Source organism: Talpa occidentalis, unplaced genomic scaffold (genome assembly GCF_014898055.3).
Source record: "Talpa occidentalis isolate TD23 unplaced genomic scaffold, MPIMG_talOcc4v2.1 talOcc4.10, whole genome shotgun sequence".
Taxonomy (NCBI): Eukaryota; Metazoa; Chordata; class Mammalia; order Eulipotyphla; family Talpidae; genus Talpa; species Talpa occidentalis.
The window spans coordinates 24,716,817-24,735,565 of record NW_023600993.1 but is presented as its reverse complement, the minus strand read 5'-3'; the positions used below and the strand labels follow the sequence as shown (position 1 = coordinate 24,735,565).

The 18,749-nt window shown below is 40.3% G+C and overlaps 1 protein-coding gene across 2 annotated transcripts in view; it reads right to left on the bottom strand.

Annotated features, from left to right (window-relative positions):
* PDCD6IP (programmed cell death 6 interacting protein) overlaps positions 1-17,404 on the bottom strand; it is a 41,777-nt gene extending 24,373 nt beyond the window's left edge. The window contains exons 1-4 of one of the 2 annotated variants that reach the window (XM_037526098.1): positions 17,058-17,404; positions 8,896-8,950; positions 7,865-7,934; positions 34-161 (exon numbers count right to left, since the gene is read on the bottom strand). In XM_037526098.1, the coding sequence (XP_037381995.1) occupies positions 34-161; positions 7,865-7,934; positions 8,896-8,950; positions 17,058-17,266 (462 nt within the window). In that variant the 5' untranslated portion in view covers positions 17,267-17,404. The remainder of the gene's footprint in view (positions 1-33; positions 162-7,864; positions 7,935-8,895; positions 8,951-17,057) is intronic. The other variant, XM_054693037.1, reaches the window with a different exon arrangement.
* Between the last annotated feature and the right edge of the window lie 1,345 nt (positions 17,405-18,749).

Here is an 18,749-nt window from a genome sequence, read left to right as displayed (position 1 = left end):
TGATCATTATGTAGGTGCTACTGTTCTGCATACCTGGTAATGCTTAGCAGCGATTTTCAATCCTTCATCATTATCCAGGTTTTGTTCTGCTGCAATCTGGCTAGCTAAGGCTGCACAATTGAACAACACACAGCTCTTTTCATATCCTAAGCTTGCAAGAGCTGCAAAAAATTGAGAAGGAAAAATGTGTGAGATTATTTTTTCTAAAGAAAACAAATGTTTCAAAGAGTAATACCATGACCTCTTCACATTGGCTCTCACAAAAACAGAAAGACCTGTTTCCTCACCCATATGTTCCCATACTTCTAGCTGCCCTGCCAGGCAGTTATCTCCACAATAATATCCCCATCATCCAAAACTCAAAAGATCAATAAATTTTTCTATCCTTCCCTTTACCTCCGCACTGTTATTAATCAGGTTCAACATGAAAAGTTATTCTCATGTCATTTCTCATTTAAATTCAAATAGATTCTTTCCATTTTCCATCACTTTTCTCAAATGTGTATCTTTCCATCACATTTAAACCAAGTTCTCACTACTAAAACCTAAGCCAGTGCAAGCACCTCCTAGCTAAATTTCCAAGTCTTACTCCCTTATGCCAATACAACTCTCAGAGGACTAGCAGATATAATTTGGTTAAAATATTGATACAAGCCTGATCAAGAATCTGCCCACTTCATATTTATTGGGATAGCTACTAACAAAAAAAAAGGAAAACCAGAAACTATTAACTGTTGGCAAGAATGCAAGACTGTGAAAACTAGAACTGCTGCATACTGTTGGTGGGGATGAAAAATGGTATAGCCACTATAGAAAACATTATGGTGGTTCCTCAAAAAATAAGAAAAGCACCATTTGATCCAACAATTCCCTTTCTGGGAAAGGGAAAGATATACGCCCAAAAGAAATGAATGCAGGATCTCAAAGAGATAGACTCTTGTTCATAACAGTATGTCTCACAATACTCAAAATGTGAAAAGCAACCCAAATGTCCATTGATGGATTAACAGATAAACAAACTGTGATATATACACACAATGGATTATTCAAGCTTAAAAAGGAAATCTCGTCACATGTGACATCATGGATGAACCTTGAGGACATTCTAAGTGAAATAAGCCAGTCACCAAAAGGCGAGTATTGTATGATTCCACTTATATTAGGTATCTAGAGTAATCAACTTCATAGAAACAGAAGCAAAATGGTGATTAGCAGGAGCTAGGAAAGGACATAAAAGGGGAATTGTTGGTTAATGGGTATAGAGGTTCAGTTCTGTAAGACCAAGAAGTTCTAGAGATCTGTTTAATAACAATTTGGTTATACTAATACTACTGAACTATATACGTAAAGTGATTAAGATATAAATTTTATCTTGTTTACCACAATGAAAAAATTCAACCACAGTAACATTCACGGTCTTACATGTTGTACTAGTCACTATACATCAAGCAAAATAATCAATTAAAAAAACACACTGAACAAATCATCTAAGAGAATCAGAACGTGACAGTTGTGTGTTTGTGCTATAGCATGGTGCCATAAAGTAAAACTTGCAATAATGGCTTGTTTTCAGTTTGCAAACCATCTCGAGCCTCTTCACCCTAAAGAGAAGCAAACATACCCAAAAGCTAACCTAATTTCTTAAATATATGAAAAATCTAGAATAATGAGGATGCAAGTACTGGCTACAAAATAAAGATCAAAGTGAACTGAAAAATTAAGCCCAGAGTAAATAAAGATGATTCCAACAGTAGAAAACATTTCAAAGATATTAATTAATATTCTTTTTTTTAAATTTATTGATTTATGCATACAAGAACTGGGGTGAAAGCCAGAAGTGCAGGAGGTGAGAGGATTCACCAGAGACAGAGTGGGGAGCAAAACAGGCAGATGTACTGAAATACACTGCTGAGGGGAGCAGCGGGCAAGGCAGGAGAGGTCTGCTGTGCCATGTGAGTTGCTCCCTCGCCATCACGGATTGAACTCATGCTGTAGTGGCTGGCAGTAGCTTGATAGTACTGTCTTTAACCCCTGCACCACCAGGAAGGCCCCTAATTAGTATTCTTAAAGATGGCAGTTTATAAAACAAGAACAGGATGTTACTAAAAAGGAACAGAAATCCATAAATAAGAAAAAGCTTCTGGAATTAAGAACCTGACTGCTACAAGTTTTTCAAAATGAAGGTCAGAGACTAGCTCATAAAGTCAAAGAAATAAAAAAAGTAAGAATTATGAGTAGCTCAAAAGAGTCAGCAGCCCACTAATAAATCATTTCAAAGAAGAGAGAAACAAAGAAAAGAGGAAATTATCAAATGTAAGAGAATCACACAGGGTTAAAGAGAGATATTAGTCTGTAAACTGAAAGGGTCAACTGTCAAACACAAAGAATAAAAAGAAAGCCAATTAGAGCTTTTGAGATTTCTAACTATGAAGGATAAAGAGAAAATTGTAAAAATATTCCTTATCCCAAAAAGAAAGAAACCAGTCGCCTTCTACAAAGCTTTAAATACAGGGCTTTTCCTCAGTTACAAACGATAGTAAAGAACAAAGAAACAATGTATAGAAGTTCTAAAGAAACATAATTCTAGTAATTCCACAAATGTGTATTAAGGCCAGACTGGCTGAAAAAGAGAGCAAGTATTTATGGTAAATATTTATGTCTGAAAGGTAAGAGAGTCAACTTATGTTGTAAAGTGTTAGTTTTACACTGAGTAAGGTGGGAGGTCAAGTTTTAACCAAGAATCACTCAGCCCAGGGACCTCCCTGGTGGCACATGGAATTGAGCACCACACTGTGAAGCTGTCCGCAGCCTCTGCAGCATGAGTTTGGATCCCTGGCCAAGGAGGTGACCCACATGGTGCAGCAGACCTCTCCTGTCTCGCCCGCTTCTCCCTTCAGCAGTGTATTTCAGTCAGTCTCCCTGTTCTGCTCCCTACTCTCTCTCTGGTGAGTCCTCTCACCCCCCATACTTCTGGCCTATACCCCAGTTTTTGTATGCATAAATAAATCTTTAAAAAAAAAAAAAAACAGAATCACTCAGCCCACCTTGTGGACAGAGACATCAAGAAGCAACAATGATCGACACAGATTAGACAAGGTAGCCACTGCATAAAATGCTGAGGTGTGATGGTGGCTCTGACCAAAATGGCAGAAGTGCTGAGCAGTGCTGATTTTGAATGTTTCAAAGGAAAACCTGGTAAGATCTGCTGAGGAAGTATCTGGATGTGGAAAATGAAGTGAAAGCATGTCAACAATGACTAAGATGTTGACCAAAGTGCCAACTGTCATAATTTCAAACCAAATTCACATGAGGGCAGAATCTTTTCTCAGTAAGTTACTTAAAAAGATATTTCAGCAAAAGAGAAAAACACAATATCTAGAAAATAATGATGCTAACCTAAGGGAACAGTAACAGTACAGGATAACAGTTACGCAGCAGCTCTAGACAGCACAGTCCAGATTTAACCAATAAAAGAGATGAAACCCTAAATGAGTCTATCAGGAAAAGGGGGATCTAAAGAAACAAATAGTATGACTATGGTAAATCTGCGCTTTACCACAGCACAGAATGCATGTGGTAAGGGAACAATTAAAGTTTCTAAACACACACAAAGCAGTTACAGAAAATCATTGTCAAAATATGAAGCAAGTGATCAACTATGTGAGAGGAAGTCAGTGGGCTTTCACAGATAAAATTAAAACTCTATATATAACAAAATATATGTCCCAGTCTATTATCTCTTTCATGAACAGTCTGTCGTTTTGTTTTTACAATTTCTCATGGAACCAAGTTTTGTGAAAACGTTTTTTTGCTCTTTTAATTAAATCTTATCTTTTTTTTCTTTATGATTTATTTTATTATATGGAAATCTAAATCAGATTTTTTTAGTAAATGTTCTCCTTTCTTCCAAAGAGCTCTTTATTCTTAGTATTCAATTTTATTCTTGTTTTTCACCTGAGCTCTACTTTTCTTACTAAGTTTTTCAAATGAAAACAGTTTGATTATAAAAAATAAGTTTACTAAAATTCAAATATCTAATTAAAAAAGTTTTAAAAACATTAAAAATCAATATATTCTAACTCCCACAGAACCACTGTTAAATTTTTTTGGTGAATCCCTTCACAAATAACTACATGTATATTCACATACACAATTTTTCACAAACTGGATACTATTTCATACTCAGGTTGCCTGGAATGCACAGCCCAAGAGGCAGCAATCACTCCGGGTTCTACCTGAATGCTGTCCCAACTGCGGGGCCCCTTGAGCTCATACTGCAGCAGTTCTGATCTGTAATAGTTCTTTTATTCAAAGTTCCATCAACACAGTTTTACATCTCAACAAATATATTTTACATTATCATTCTAAGTATTCCAAAAATAGACAATATTCTAATAAATCAGTAGCCCATGTTTTATTTAACCAAGACATCACTAAAAGACATTTAATTCTTAATACTTGCTACTAGAAATATCCTTTTTTTAAACTTTACTTTTTAAAAAAAAATATTTATTTATCTATGATTATAACAACTGGGGTACAGGCAGAGGTACGGGGGGTGTGAGGATCCACCAGAGACAGAGCAGGGTACAGAACAGGCAGATAGACGGGAGCAGCAGACAAGTCAGGAGAGGTCTGCTGCACCATGTGGGCAGCTCCCTGGCGTGGGATCAAACTCGCGTTGCAGAGGCTGTGGACAGCTTCACAGCGCTGCGCCTAACCCCTTGCACCACCAAGGAGGCCCGCTACTAGAAATATCTTGATAAACTACCTCATGCTTTATTTATACCATTATTTTTTGCTTCCAACTTCTTCCAGGAACTTGGTTCATTACTAAAGTAATATCAGTTATCTCCTGGATCTCTTGCCATCCATTTCTTAGTCTACCAATTTACTTGTCACATCAACACTAACAATCTTTTTCTCATCCTTGCCTCCCTCTCAGCGCCCTTTTTCCCCAAACCTTCACTGCAAATTTCTGGAAATAGGCAAACCTCATTTGCTGTTTCATTTCTTTGCTTCTAGTTTAGCCTCAACCTGATTCAATTTGTCTTCTTCAACATCCCCTACTGAAACTTCTCTCACTGCCAAATCCAGTGACTTCTCCAATCTCTGCCACAATGACTGTCAACAATGTTCCAACCTGGATGAACATCAGAGTCACCTGGAGATATCTTCAAAGACCCTATCCCAGTGGGCCTCCCCGGTGGCGCAGCGGTTGAGCGCTGGGTTGCGAAGCTGCCCGCGGACTCTGCGGCGCCGGTTCGATCCCCGGCTGCTCCCCGGCCACCAGAGGAGGGTCCCACATGGCGCGCAGACCTCTCCTGCCGCCCGCTGCTCCCCTCAGCAGTGCGCTTCGGTCCTTCTGCCTGCTCTGCTCCCTGCTCTGGCTCTGGTGAATTCTCTCACCCTCCCGTGCTTCTGACTGTACCCAGTGCTTGTATAAACAAAAAACACAAACAAAAAACAAAAAAAAAAAAAAAAGACCCTATCCCAGTGCATCATCCCCAAAACTTCCCCCATCACATCTGGCATTTTGTATCTTTATCTTCAAAGGTATAGCTGTATCTATAACATTTCCGAGGGTAATTCTAATGTGTAGTCAGGTTCAGGAACCACTGGGTTCTCTGAAATTCTTCTGGCATTTAATTACATGACTTTGTTTTTCCCCAGTTTCTCTGAGATCTGAAAGCATTTTCTCAAGCCTATTCCCAGAAAACTGTTCCTATTTCCTCTGGATGTTATATCCCCAGCTCTGGTTTTTATGCTTTTTCCAATCTATATTCTAGAGGGGATATATTTATTTTCATGTAATGACAACTGTTCCCAAATCTATGACTCTCTCTCTTCTCTTGAGGCTTAAAATCCATTATTTCCAAATGCCAAAGATAAATTTCTACCCAAACATAACACACCAAAGTCAAACTCAACCTGTCTAATGAAAGAAAGAAATAACCAATAGGTCAAGCCAAGTAATAAATATTAAAGTCAACTCTCAACCCACCCCTATTCTTCCTTCTGACTGACATTAGACCAATCCAGTCACTTTCACCTCTGAAGTGTCCCTCAAATTCATTCCTTCTCTGACTTTTATCTATTCCTTGTCTAATCTCACCTCTCATCAGTCTCCTCACTGATGAGGAGACTCTCTGTTTCTCTCTAATTTTGGAGTTAAAAGATTTCTGGATTCACAACAGTCTTCATCAAGTCCTTGCCATATGACATAAGACATCACTTAATCTTTCTAAATCAGTTTGCTCAACCAGTAAGAATAGTGCCTTTCCTCCCTGAGTTACTGGGAAATTCAGAAAGATAGTATGTGTAAAAAAAGCTCTTTTTTTTATAAATATATTTTTAAAAATAATGTAAAGGTAATGCTACACCATTAAAAAAAAATTCTCTTTTTACAGTCACTTTTTACAATACAACAGCCCCCCAATGCAGGTCATATGCTCCAAAACACAGTAGATAGATGTCTGAAACCAGAGAGTGTTGGATCCTTTATATACTGTATTCTTTCCTATACACACAAATCTGTGATAAAGTTTAATTTATAGGGCCTCCCTGGTGGCGCAGCAGGTTGAGCACGGTGCTGTGAAGCTTCTGCAGCCTCTGCAGTGCGGGTTCCATCCCAGCCAGCTAGGAGAAACCCACATAGCATGGCAGACCACTCCTGCCTCGCCCGCTGCTCCCCTGAGCAGTGTGTTTTGGCCAGTCTGCCTGTTCTGTTCCCCGCTCTGTCTCTCATGAATCCTCTCACCCTCCTGCACATCTGTCCTGTACCCTGGTTCTTGTATAAAAATAAATTTTAAAAAATCTTCGGTAAAAAAAGTTTAATTTATAAATTATACACAGTAAGAGATTAGCAGTAACTAATAATAAAATGGAATAACAATATACTGTATTAAAAGTTATATGAATGTGGGCTCTCTCATGTTCTCAAATTATCTTATGTAACATTTTCCAGACATGGTTGACCACAGGTAACTGAAATCAGACAGTAAACCAACCCCAAGGGCGCTACTATACTCAATAAATGTTAGCTATTAACATATAAGAGGGAAGAATACAAATCATGAGTATAATATCTGTAACACTTCTTTCTAATGTCTTTTCTAATGTCTTCACCCTCCATAATCCCCAATTGAATGGTTTCAATCCTTAGTAATAATGATTATATTATTATATATTACATATAATTCATCAGTATAACATTATATAATATTACATAACATATATTCTATAACATGGACACATATTATACAGTTGGATAAAAACAGTATCATTGTTCATTGCAGTTAATATTTAATGAGCACATATATTCACTTATTTAATCCACAAAAGAATTCAGTGAGATAAATAGTATTTCACAGGGCTATTTCTCACTTCAAAGATGATAAAATTAAGGGAAGAGGTTAACTTGTCAAATCAGTAGATCAAAAAAGATCTGATCTTTGGTTACAATTTTCTACCTGTAATGTTACTTTCTACCTCAATGAGCTAAGTTCATCCTTCAAGGTGAACTAAAACATTGCTTGCTTTCAATAGGTAGATTAATTTCTCCCACACCTATGTTCCCATAATTTTTTCACAGACTGATATACTACCTACTGTATCTAAGAATGATCAACTGTCTTCCCAACCAGACTGAGTGCAACTGCCTTGTTTTTGTAACTAGGACAGTGCCTGGCAAGGCATAGGCTCTCTGCAAATATTCGGAAATTGCATTAAAAACTGAAGTTAAAATGAAATGTAAAGATTTTTATTATTTATAAGGAATCACTAGGAGAGTAAGTTTAAAAACCTAAAGTAATACAAGTGTTTAGACCAAGCTGACTACTGGTTCTACTTAAAAATAACATACCTAATTTTACAGATCCTCCAAAAAGTGAACCTTTATCAAAAGCATCCTTCCAGGTAAATGTCAAGCAGATCTTGATAAAAAGAGAAAAAACAGAAAATTATGTTACCTTCCTGAACCTCATTAAATATTTTGTCTCTTTCAAAGAAAAATCCACAATGAGAAAAAAGGTAAAAAGCTTCAACATCTGAAACATTATCTTTCTCACCAACCAATTTTTTCCTTTTCCTTTACCAAAATTGTTTTTTTAAGTAAAATATTTGGCATTAGGGTATTTCAAATGAACTGCTTCCATAATTATCATGCAGGCATTGTCCTCTCCAAAAATTTTATCTTATTCATCTTTACAAATACACAATGATTTGAATAAAACAGGCATTTAAAATATGACCGTCAAATAAGCTAAGAAAGTAAAGACAACAAAGTAAGTACTACACCTTTCCCAGCAGATAAAATTGAAAACTACTCCATGACAAAAGTAGGAAAACAGCACTTTCGGGAGGATGGGAAGAAATAACTTATAACATGAATTGGGTGGTGGTTATACATTGATATACTATCTATACTTTGTAAAGATTCACATTATACACATGGTATGTTCACTTTTCTTCATGCCTGTTATACATGAATAAGAAATTTACTTAACAGAAAAACTGTATTTCACTTTGCTTCTAAAATATTCCAATATGAAAGTTCAAAAAGAACATAGCCTCTTTTAAATTATGCAATGCAATCCAAATATTTTTAATACTATATCAGAATTATATTTGGAATCTATAAAACCAGAGATATAGAAGTAGAGAGAATAACATAACAAACTACCACATTCCTGGAGATATTCTTCAAAAGGACAGAAATTCCAATTAGAAGCCTAAAAGCTCTCATAAAAAGAGAAGTATAAAAGTCACATAAAGCTCTAAAGATAGTAAAGAGGCACCCGTTAATTTAATAAAATTAAGTTACCATAGGAGGTAGGAAATTAGTGGTTTGCCATTGTCATGTAACCTTAAAACAAATTAAAATTAATAGCTTACCTGATTTTCCGAAAATGGGAATTTAGGTTCAATGGAACAGATCTGATCATAATATCTAAAAAACAGAGCAAAATTAAAAATTGCCAGAGCAAAATATTACACACATCTATGTAAATACAACTTTCGAACTTCCAAAGATTTGGGTTTATCCACTTCTGCCCAGCTCCACCACTGCCCCCCAGTTTGTCAAAACTACCACCCTCTTTCTGGTAGACTACTCCAAAAGTTTCTATTTTCCCTACTCATTCTTTTCCATCTATTCTACACAGAGCAGTCAGAACAATCATCAAAGAAGCAATCTTCCCGCTCATCAGGATGGCCTTTGAGTTAGCAAGGGGGGTGGGGAGGGAGATATGTGAGTATGGGTATGTTTGCTGTTTTTGTTAATAGCAAAATTTGGATTTTTCAAATAATTTGTAAGTTGTCTTATAGGAAAGTATTCTTGTACTTGGGAAATAAACTCTGGAGTATTAAGTACTCAAATATTTTAATGAATTTCCATTATACTTAAAATTACATTAAGTAAATTAATTACCAAATTACTAAAAAAGTCTGGCACTACTTGACCTCATTAAACTCTCCAGTCTCATGTCAGAACATTCACTATACATTCTATTAACTAAATTTCATGCTTTCTCCTGGTTCAAGGTTTCACCCTTTTTTTTTTCCCCTCTGTACCTGGAAACTTTTCCCTTTACAATTTCCCATTATTCTTGTCTAAGCTGACACATCATCTAAGAAGTTTTTCAACATCCATTCACTCTTTCAACTAATATATACTAAAAGTTCATTATGCATCAAACACAAACACAAATTCTAGGACAGCAGCAAACATTCAAAAATAGGACTTTTTTTTGTGAGGATTACTTTTAGAGGGGAGACAAATAAAAACAAAGTAGACGGTGGTAAGTGCTAAAGTAAGAGGGATAAAGTGAGTATATGGGGGTGAGGTGAGAAGAATGAAGTTTTAAATAATGAGATCATCTGACTACGTAAAAGTAAAAATGTTTTAAAAAACATCCTGAATAATAGAGAAGGTATGAAGGAGGTGATGAAGAGAGCTAAGCAGTACTAGGAGAAAAGAATTATCAATCAAGGGAAGCCAAGAAGCTAAAGACGAGAGTATACCTAAAAATATCCCTAACACGGCAAGGAAGCCATAGAGCAAGCATGGGAGAAATTAGAAGATGAACTCAGAAAAGAAATGATGCCTTGAGCGCAACTGTAAGACTTTTAGCTTCTACTATATAAAGAGGGGAACTAGCAAGGGTTTGGACAAAAGTCACACAATCAAACGATTTTCATAACATTACCATAGCTGCTATGCAGAAAATTGATTTGCAGGTGAGGAGTAAAAGGTAAAAAGTAAGAAATCAGGAAACAACTCCAGTAATCTAGTCAAGAGATCAAGGACCAAGATGGCCCAAATGGTGGCAGACATATCAAGGGCAATTAATCTAACTCCTTCTCACACTAGCTTCCCTCTCTATTTACAGCTTCTTAGACCGCTAACTTCTCCTTTATAAAACTTACCAAAGATTACAATACATGTATTTATAGGATTACATTTAACGTCTTTTCTCTCCAAGAATTCTAAACTCCATGAGAGCAACGTTATAGCTAGTTCCAAACAAATGAACTAGTAAGATACTGTTTCAAGAAAGCAAATTTTTTCTCACCTCTAAAAACTAAAATCTGGGCCTCCCCGGTGGCGCAGCAGTTGAGCGCTGGGTTGCGAGGCTGCCCGCAGCCTCTGCAGCGCCGGTTTGATCCCCGGCTGCTCCCCGGCCACCGGAGGAGGGTCCCACATGGCGCGCAGACCTCTCCTGCCGCCCGCTGCTCCCCTCAGCAGTGTACTTCGGTCCTTCTGCCTGTTCTGCTTCCCACTCTGGCTCTGGTGAATTCTCTCGCCCTCCCGCGCTTCTGACTGTACCCAGTGCTTATATAAATAAATAAATCTTTAAAAAAAAAAATTTGCTAAAAAAATTTAAAAAAAAACTAAAATCTAAGATTCTCTGTTTTGGGCATAAACAGGAATTATTAAAGAAAGAAAAAACATATTCAATAGATAGAACAGCAAGCAACAGCATGCCCTAGGGTGTTGAACAGCAAGGAAGCATATCAAAGATTGGCAAACTTTTCATTTAGGCTTTGCCATGTAAAAGGCAAAATCAAAATATTTTGTAGACACATACCTAACATGAGAAAACTCCTGCCTTGCCCTGTACCCATTTTGCCTGAGGCATGTCACATGATGAGCGTATTAAGTACACAACTGTCCAACTGTCATGAACTAAAGATGTCCTCTGAAGGAAGACTGTTCAGGGAGAGATGCTGAAGGGGAAGAGATGCTAATGAAGAGAAGCCCAGAGGAGGGGAGTAGGGAGTGGGCAACACAAACATCTTTTTCTACGTGCAGTGACCCAAACCCAGATACATGTTCTCTCCTCCCAGAGAGCCCAGTCTTATCTACTTGGTCAGCTGACACAGCAATTGCTGAATCACCAATTCCCAGTCTGAGATTCCAACATTTGGTGCCAAGTTGTTGGGTCAAGGCAAACACCAACATTAGTTGTTCTAGAGTTTATTCCAGACAATAGCTAAACAATATGGAATAAACTCCAACAAAACAAGACCAACTAGTGCTATTCAAAAGAAAGCAGCCAGTGCTTACCACAGATACAACAGCAAAATGCTGTGCCAAGAGTACCAAATACAATGAGCTACACCTAGGAAAGAATTCCACCACCTACCCCACACACAGTTGAGCCAAGATCACAGGTATTAAAGTTCTCTAGACAAGGAAAGAAGAAACAAAAAAATCTACCACACCCCTCTTCACCACTGAAGTAGGGTAGGTTCTTAGAGTACCATTAGAGTTTAGGCCAGGATATACCTCTTACAAAACCTGTGCTGCAAGTTTTCCACATGTAGGAATATGGTAAGCCAAATGCTGCAAATAATACCTACCTTTATTGATTTTATTTTAAAAATAAATGAAATTGTTTTTCTCAACTATAAAATTCTAAATATACTTAAAAATTGGAATGCTGGAGTGGGCAAAGCTCAGGATTTCAAGTCAGACAACCCTGAGTTTGAATCACAACTACACCAAGGATTAGCTGTGTGACTGTGCAAGTTATCTGATCTCTCTAAACCCCAACTAAAGTGAGACTAATACCTCATTTAAACATGAACAAGTATTACACCATAATTAAATATTTATAAAGCTAGAACACATTGTACATATTTGATATAACAGTAGCTACAGATTATTTTGCAACTATTCAAAAGTCCTGTTATAACATGTTCTAGTACTTTATAAAATTCATTAATTTTAGAGCAAATATCTAACAGTTCAATTTAAAAATTCTCAAAGGGGAAAAAAAAACTAAGGGATGAACACATTTCTTTGGCATATTCAAAGATAGGTATAGGACAAATTCCCGTTAGAAATTCTCATTTTCAGGGTCCTCTCTGGTAGCCTAGGGTTTGAGTCTCAGTGCTATCAATGCTACAGCCTGATTTCCACCTGAGTTCAACCCCAGCCAGGGAGCTAACCCACATATGGCACAGCAGACCTCTCCTGTTTCACCCATTGCTCCCTTTAGCAGCGTATTTCAGTAAATCTGCCTGTTCTGCTCCCCATTTTGGTGAATCCTCTCACCACCACCACCCTTAACTCTGGTCTACACCCCATCTCTTCTATGCAAAAAAAAAAAAAAAAAAATTCTCATTTTCAAAAACACTTTTTGTGGGGAAGTGTGGGAATAGAGAACAATCCACCTTAGTCAAAATAATATTGCAATTCATGTAAGCCCATCTAGCTTCAGGCTATAATAGGGCAATACAATTCACAACCATCAACCAAAAGAAAGAACCTGAAGAGCTGGGCGCAGAATTGGTCAAAGTTAACAGTTTAACAAAGTTATCCTCACATTTATTTTCACACATATTTCATCAGCTAATTTATCAAATGAAGAATCACAGAGAGGCACTGTTGCAGTATAGTAAAAATGAACGACTCAGAGAATCAGGAGATCAGGATCTTAGCCTCGTTCTGCCACAAAGCTATCTATATGGACTTAAAACTCCTGTGTGAAACACTACATAAGCAACAGATTCTAGCACAAGACTCTTTACTCTTACATAGAATGAAGACAGTCCGAGCAAGTTATTTCATTTACTAAATGTTAGAAAAGTCAGAACCCAGAAAAACCAGATTTTGTCAATGTTCCTATACATTTTCATGTTTATTCATCTATGCAGAATAAAATTAGTGAGACTTAAAATTAAGGTCTGGTAACTACAGATACTCCATGAGACCAAGGACCAAGTATTATATATCTTTATATCCTCGCACTGATTATCAAATTGAAACGTCATAATGCTAGTTATTATCTCCATATCGTCACTCCCAAATCAATAACTGAATTATGCAATAGCTGTGAAGTAGAACTACAATATTTTCTTTCCTGATTTATGAAATATTAGTGGTTAGAAAAAAATTCAGAAATTACAGGCAGCTCTATCAACTTTACAAATTAAAAATAAACCATAATGCAAAAAAAAAATATTATCCCACAAAAGTATGACAGACAAATCTTTCAAAAAATTTTACAAAATCTATATAGGGCCTCCCCGGTGGCACAGCGGTTGAGCGCTGGGTTGCAAAGCTGCCCGCAGCCTCCGCAGCACCAGTCCAATCTGCGGGCGAGGGTCCCACATGGCGCACAGACCTCTCCTGCCACGCCCACTGCTCCCCTCAGCAGTGTATTTCAGTGTTCTGTTCCCTGCTCTGGCTCTGGTGAATTCTCTTGCCCTCCCGCGCTTCTGACTATACCCAGTGCTTGTATAAATAAATAAATCTTTAAAAAATAAATAAAATAAAAAACAAAATCTATATAAAATAACTGAGTAAAAGAAAACAGAACTAAAACTACAAACTATTGGACCTCCCCGGTGGTGCAGCGGTTGAGCGCTGGCTTGCGAAGCTGTCCACGGCCTCTGTGGCGCCGGTTCGATCCCCGGCTGCTCCCCGGCCACCAGAGGAGGGTCCCACATGGCGTGCAGACTTCTCCTGCCGCCCGCTGCTGTACTTCGGTCCTTCTGCCTGCTCTGCTCCCCGCTCTGGCTCTGGTGAATTCTCTCACCCTCCCATGCTTCTGACTATACCCAGTGCATATATAAACAAAACAAACAAATAAATAAAACATGCCTCTATTAAAAAAAAAAAAAAACTACAAACTATTAAAAAATGAATGTGGAATCTGGTAGCCTAGGGGTTAAGTCTCAGTGCCATCACCAAGGCCTGAATTAGACCCCAGACAGGGAGCTCACCCACATATGACGCAGAAGACCTGTCTCACCCACTGCTCCCCTCAGCAGTGTATTTCAGTAAATTCGCCTGCTCTGCTCCCCACTCTGTCTCTGGTGAATCTTCTCACTCTTCCTCTCCCACCCCCTCACCTCCTCAAGCCCCCATCTCTGGCCTACACCCCAGTTTATCTACACAAAAATAAAAAAAGAGAGAGCAAGCTGGGTTCAAGCCTCATGAGGGCCAGCAACTAGATGTATGATGGTGGATAACCCAGCCTCGGCTTAAAAAAATGAAACAAAAGTGAATGAGAATACTATACATCAAAATCAAGATATGAATGTTACCAAAAGTAGATTAAGGGCCTCCCTGGTGGCGCAAGGGATTAAGCACCACACTATGAAGCAATCCACAGCCTCTGCAGCACAAGTTCGATCCCCGGACGGCCAGGGAGAAACCCACATGGCACAACAGACCTCTCCTGTCTCACCCACTGCTCCCCTCAGTAGTGTATTCAGTCAGTCTGCCTGTTCTGTTCCCCACTCTGTCTCTGGTGGATCCTCTCACCCCCTCATCTCTGGCCTGTACCCCAGCTCTTGTATGCATAAATAAATAAATCTTTTTTAAAAAGTAGATTTAAAAAAAAGACAATCCTAAATGTATTAGCAAAACAAAAAGATAAGCAAATCATTCAATACAAAAAGACAAAGAGGAAAAAGAAAATAAATGAATGATAAAGGCAGGGAACTAAAAAAATGTAGACTTGGTAAAAGGGAAAAGTGGCTCCATACCTATAGCAAATCTGATCATGGGGGAAAGCATACATGTGTACAACACTAGAAGTAAGAAAAAATTATAGCTCCACATTACTAGATTAAAAAAATTTGCAACATTTCTGTTAATAAAAGATACCATAAACAAAGCTGAAAGATAAAAAAATCTGATTTGAAGATGATATTTGAAATATAAGTAATGGGAAGAGAATAAGTATCCAGAAAATGTTAATACCTCCTAAAAATCTGTAAGGAAAAAACAAACTCAACAGAAAAAGGACAAAAAAAAAGAATAGGCAATGGACAGAAAAAGAAACTAAGTAACCACAGAGAAATAAGGACAATGCAACTAAAACAAGTTATCTCTCATCCATTAGTTTAGCAAAGAGCACTGCTACTGTCTACATAAAAACTGCTTTGGAGATTTTTATCAAAGTATGTTAATTCTAAAGAACTGCTAAGTACTCCAAGGTTAACTTTTCTTTTTTTTTTTAAGATTTATTTATGCCATATAAGAGCTGAGGTGCAGGCCAGAGGTGTGGAGAGTTGGGTGAGAGGATTCACCACAGACAGAGTGGGAAGCAGAACAGGCAGACTGACGAAAGTACACTGCTGAGGGGAGCGGCGGGTGAGTCAGGAGAGGTCTGCTGCGCCATGTGGGTTGCTCCCTGGCTGGCCGGGAATTGAACTCGTGCTGCAGTGTCTGTGGATGGTTTCATAGGTTGTGTCTTAACCCTTGCGGCACCAGGGAGACCCCCTCTAAGGTTAACTTTAAAAAATTATTATACTTAGTATCAAACTAATGGTCTTTGCAACTCAACTGTCTTATCTTTAAAATTGACACCAAGGGGTCATAATCTCACTGAGCAATCATTTCAGTATCCTTTGGGTGAACCAACCCCGGTCTCTACTAATATTCCTTTGATTCATGGAGGATGGAGAAGTTAAACCAGCAGAGTGACTCAGACAAGGGCAATTAAATTAGCCCATTTCCCATCATCATAAATGGACACAAGCCAACCAATCAGAGGCCTCCCATGGACTTCTGCCAGAGCTAAAGAGGAAAGTACTCTCATGTAAGATCCCAGTGTAATGAATCATTATAATTACAGTAGAGCGGCCCGTGGACATCTCTCCCAATACAAGAACAAAGCTGGCCTAAGAGGGGAATCTCCATGGAGCAACATGATTTCCTAAAACTAAGGAATCAAAATGCCCACATTTCTCAGTCTAGGAATAAGTTAGTTTTACCTGCACTTCTCCTACCTGTATCATAATACAGCTAAGTTTCTCAATGAAACAAAATACATCACACATAGCAAATGAGACTATTAACAAAGGAGACCGAAAAGTTTTTGATCATAAAGTGCTATACAAAGGCTCTGCGATCCTAAATAGACAGTACTATATAAAAGAAATGTTAATCAATACAACATGAGCTCAGTATTTGCTAAGATAACAAATTCACTCCATCATGCGCATCCCTGTGTATAAACTGACTTCAAGCAAACTGCCTGGAACGTTCTATTATGCCAATCAAGTTTCATTTCCACCGTAGTTCCTAACCTATGGAATTCTCCAGCTGCAACCTGATTATAATGAACTTAGACATTTGTTCCACTGTCCCAATTCTCCCACTTCCCTTTAACAACTACTATTATGAAATCTAAGCCATATCAAGATAGTCATAAGACCAAAAAAAAAAAAAAAAAACCGGGAGAAGTTAGAGACCTCCCCCCAAAAAAGTAAAGAAAACTTGTCCTTGTTCAATGCACCAAGAGAAACCTGAACGCGGCTGACCGCTCTTCTTAGGTATCGGGTCCCCCAAGCCCCAGGGGACCGAGGGCTGGGGCGGCCCAGCAGGAAGAGCCGGCAGGTCAGCGGCGGCGGCTCCTGCTCCCCGGGGAGGAATGCAGACCGCACCTACGCGCCGGGCCACCCCAGGGCGGGGCGCGCCGCCTGGACCGTGGGTGGCCAGGAAAGCGGGCGGAAAAGGGGGAGGCAGGAAGAAGGGGGGGCCGGGGCGGCTGGCTGGCTGCAGCAGTGTCCCCACCGCCCGGCCCCGCGCCTACCTCAGGAGCGTCTCGAGCGCGCCCTCGTGTTTGTCCAGCGGGCGGCCGAGCGCGGCCCGGCGCAGCTTGCTGAGTTCCTCGGCCGCGCGGCAGTACTGGGCCTGCTCCTCCCCCGCGCTGGGGTACGTCTGCTGGATGAACTTCACCAGCGGCTTGGCCAGGTCCACCTCCGAGGTCTTCTTCAGTTGTACCGAGATGAACGTCGCCATGGCGAGCGCCTCGGCCGCGTTCGGGCCAATTCGACCGCGGGACGGCGACGAGGGCCCGGGCGCGCGGGGTACCGGGCTGGCGAACCGGCGGACTGTCGGACCGACGGGCAGACGGACGTTTGCGCTGCCTGCGCTGGGGGTCCGGCCACTTCCGGGAGCTCGCGCGCAGGCGCAGGCGCAGGCGCAGGCGGCGCGGGGCGTGCGCGCAGGCGGCGGTCACGTGACGGTGTCGGCTGGCGACGCGGCTCTTGTGGGCCTGGTTCCGCTGGGTCAGCGGGCTAAGGGCTTGGCTTTCACCACTTGGGGAACTCTCGCCTTTCGCCTCACCGCCCCCAGCGGGACGGCAGAATGCGTTGTAGGGTAAATGGTTTTCAGACTTTTCTGCCCTCCCACCACTAGGATTGCCCTGCCTGATGGGGCACCCGCAGTTGTTACATTGATGCAAACTGTCTTGTTTACTTCTGTGGGCTGTGGGAGGAGTATTGAGTTACTCACTGAGAGAAGCAGAGGCAGGAGAGAAGGGAGAAAGAATGCCAGAGAGAAGCCCGGAGTGAAGACTTGCTGGGGGGTTGGAGGCCTGCCAGCCTCTTGGCCCTTGGCACTCCTGCCTGCCATGTACCTGGTTGCTGCAATGCATGTAAAGCTCAATAAAAGCCTGAGAAAGCCACCGAGGGCTCCAGGACTCCTCCTTTACCCGTCTGCGGGATCAGAAAACCTGCTCAGTGGCCCATCCTGCCCCTACAGCGCGCATGTAAAAACAGGTTTGCTGCCACTCGAGCAACTTGTTGATGAAGAACGCCTGTGGCCACCTCCCTGCAAGAATTTTTGGTTACCTGTACGAGACTTTGCAGCTTTAGGGTTATTATGACCCAGGTAGTTCACTCAGCGGCTGCTGTGTACAAGTGCAAAGCACAGAGAAAGCAGAGTAGGCAACACCATTGCCACTGTGCAGCTTACAGCCAGGTAAGGACACAGATACTAGGGTGGAACAAAAAAAGTATGATGGATAAAACTACGTGGGGGGCGCTGGGGGGGAATAAACTAATTTTAACAAGAGAGCTAGAAAAGGCTTCTTTGAGAAAGTGAACTTGAAATGATACCTGCAGTTTGAGAAGATGCTTGACATTAGAAGAGAGGTGGCAAGGAAAGTAGTGTAACAGGGTGGTCCCCAGGAAAGGGGGAGGTTCCGGGTTTCCTGCCCCACCCAAAAGAAGGGTGGAGCTGAGAGAAAGAGGCAGCTGCAGAGGAGAGTGAGGATGAAAGAAAGGAAGCAGGATGGACAGCCAGGAGGAGACCTGGAGGAGGCACTTGGAGTTGAGAGACATGTGAAAAAACTGCATTTGCCTTTTGGTTGTGGACTGGCTGATACAGATGTGGGTGAGAGACCCGTGGGGAGGTGACAGTGGCGGGTTTTCTCTTGATTTTGATTTTGCTCTTTTCCTTCCAGGCTTGTCTGGTTGTTTCTGATCCTTTTCTCTGGGTC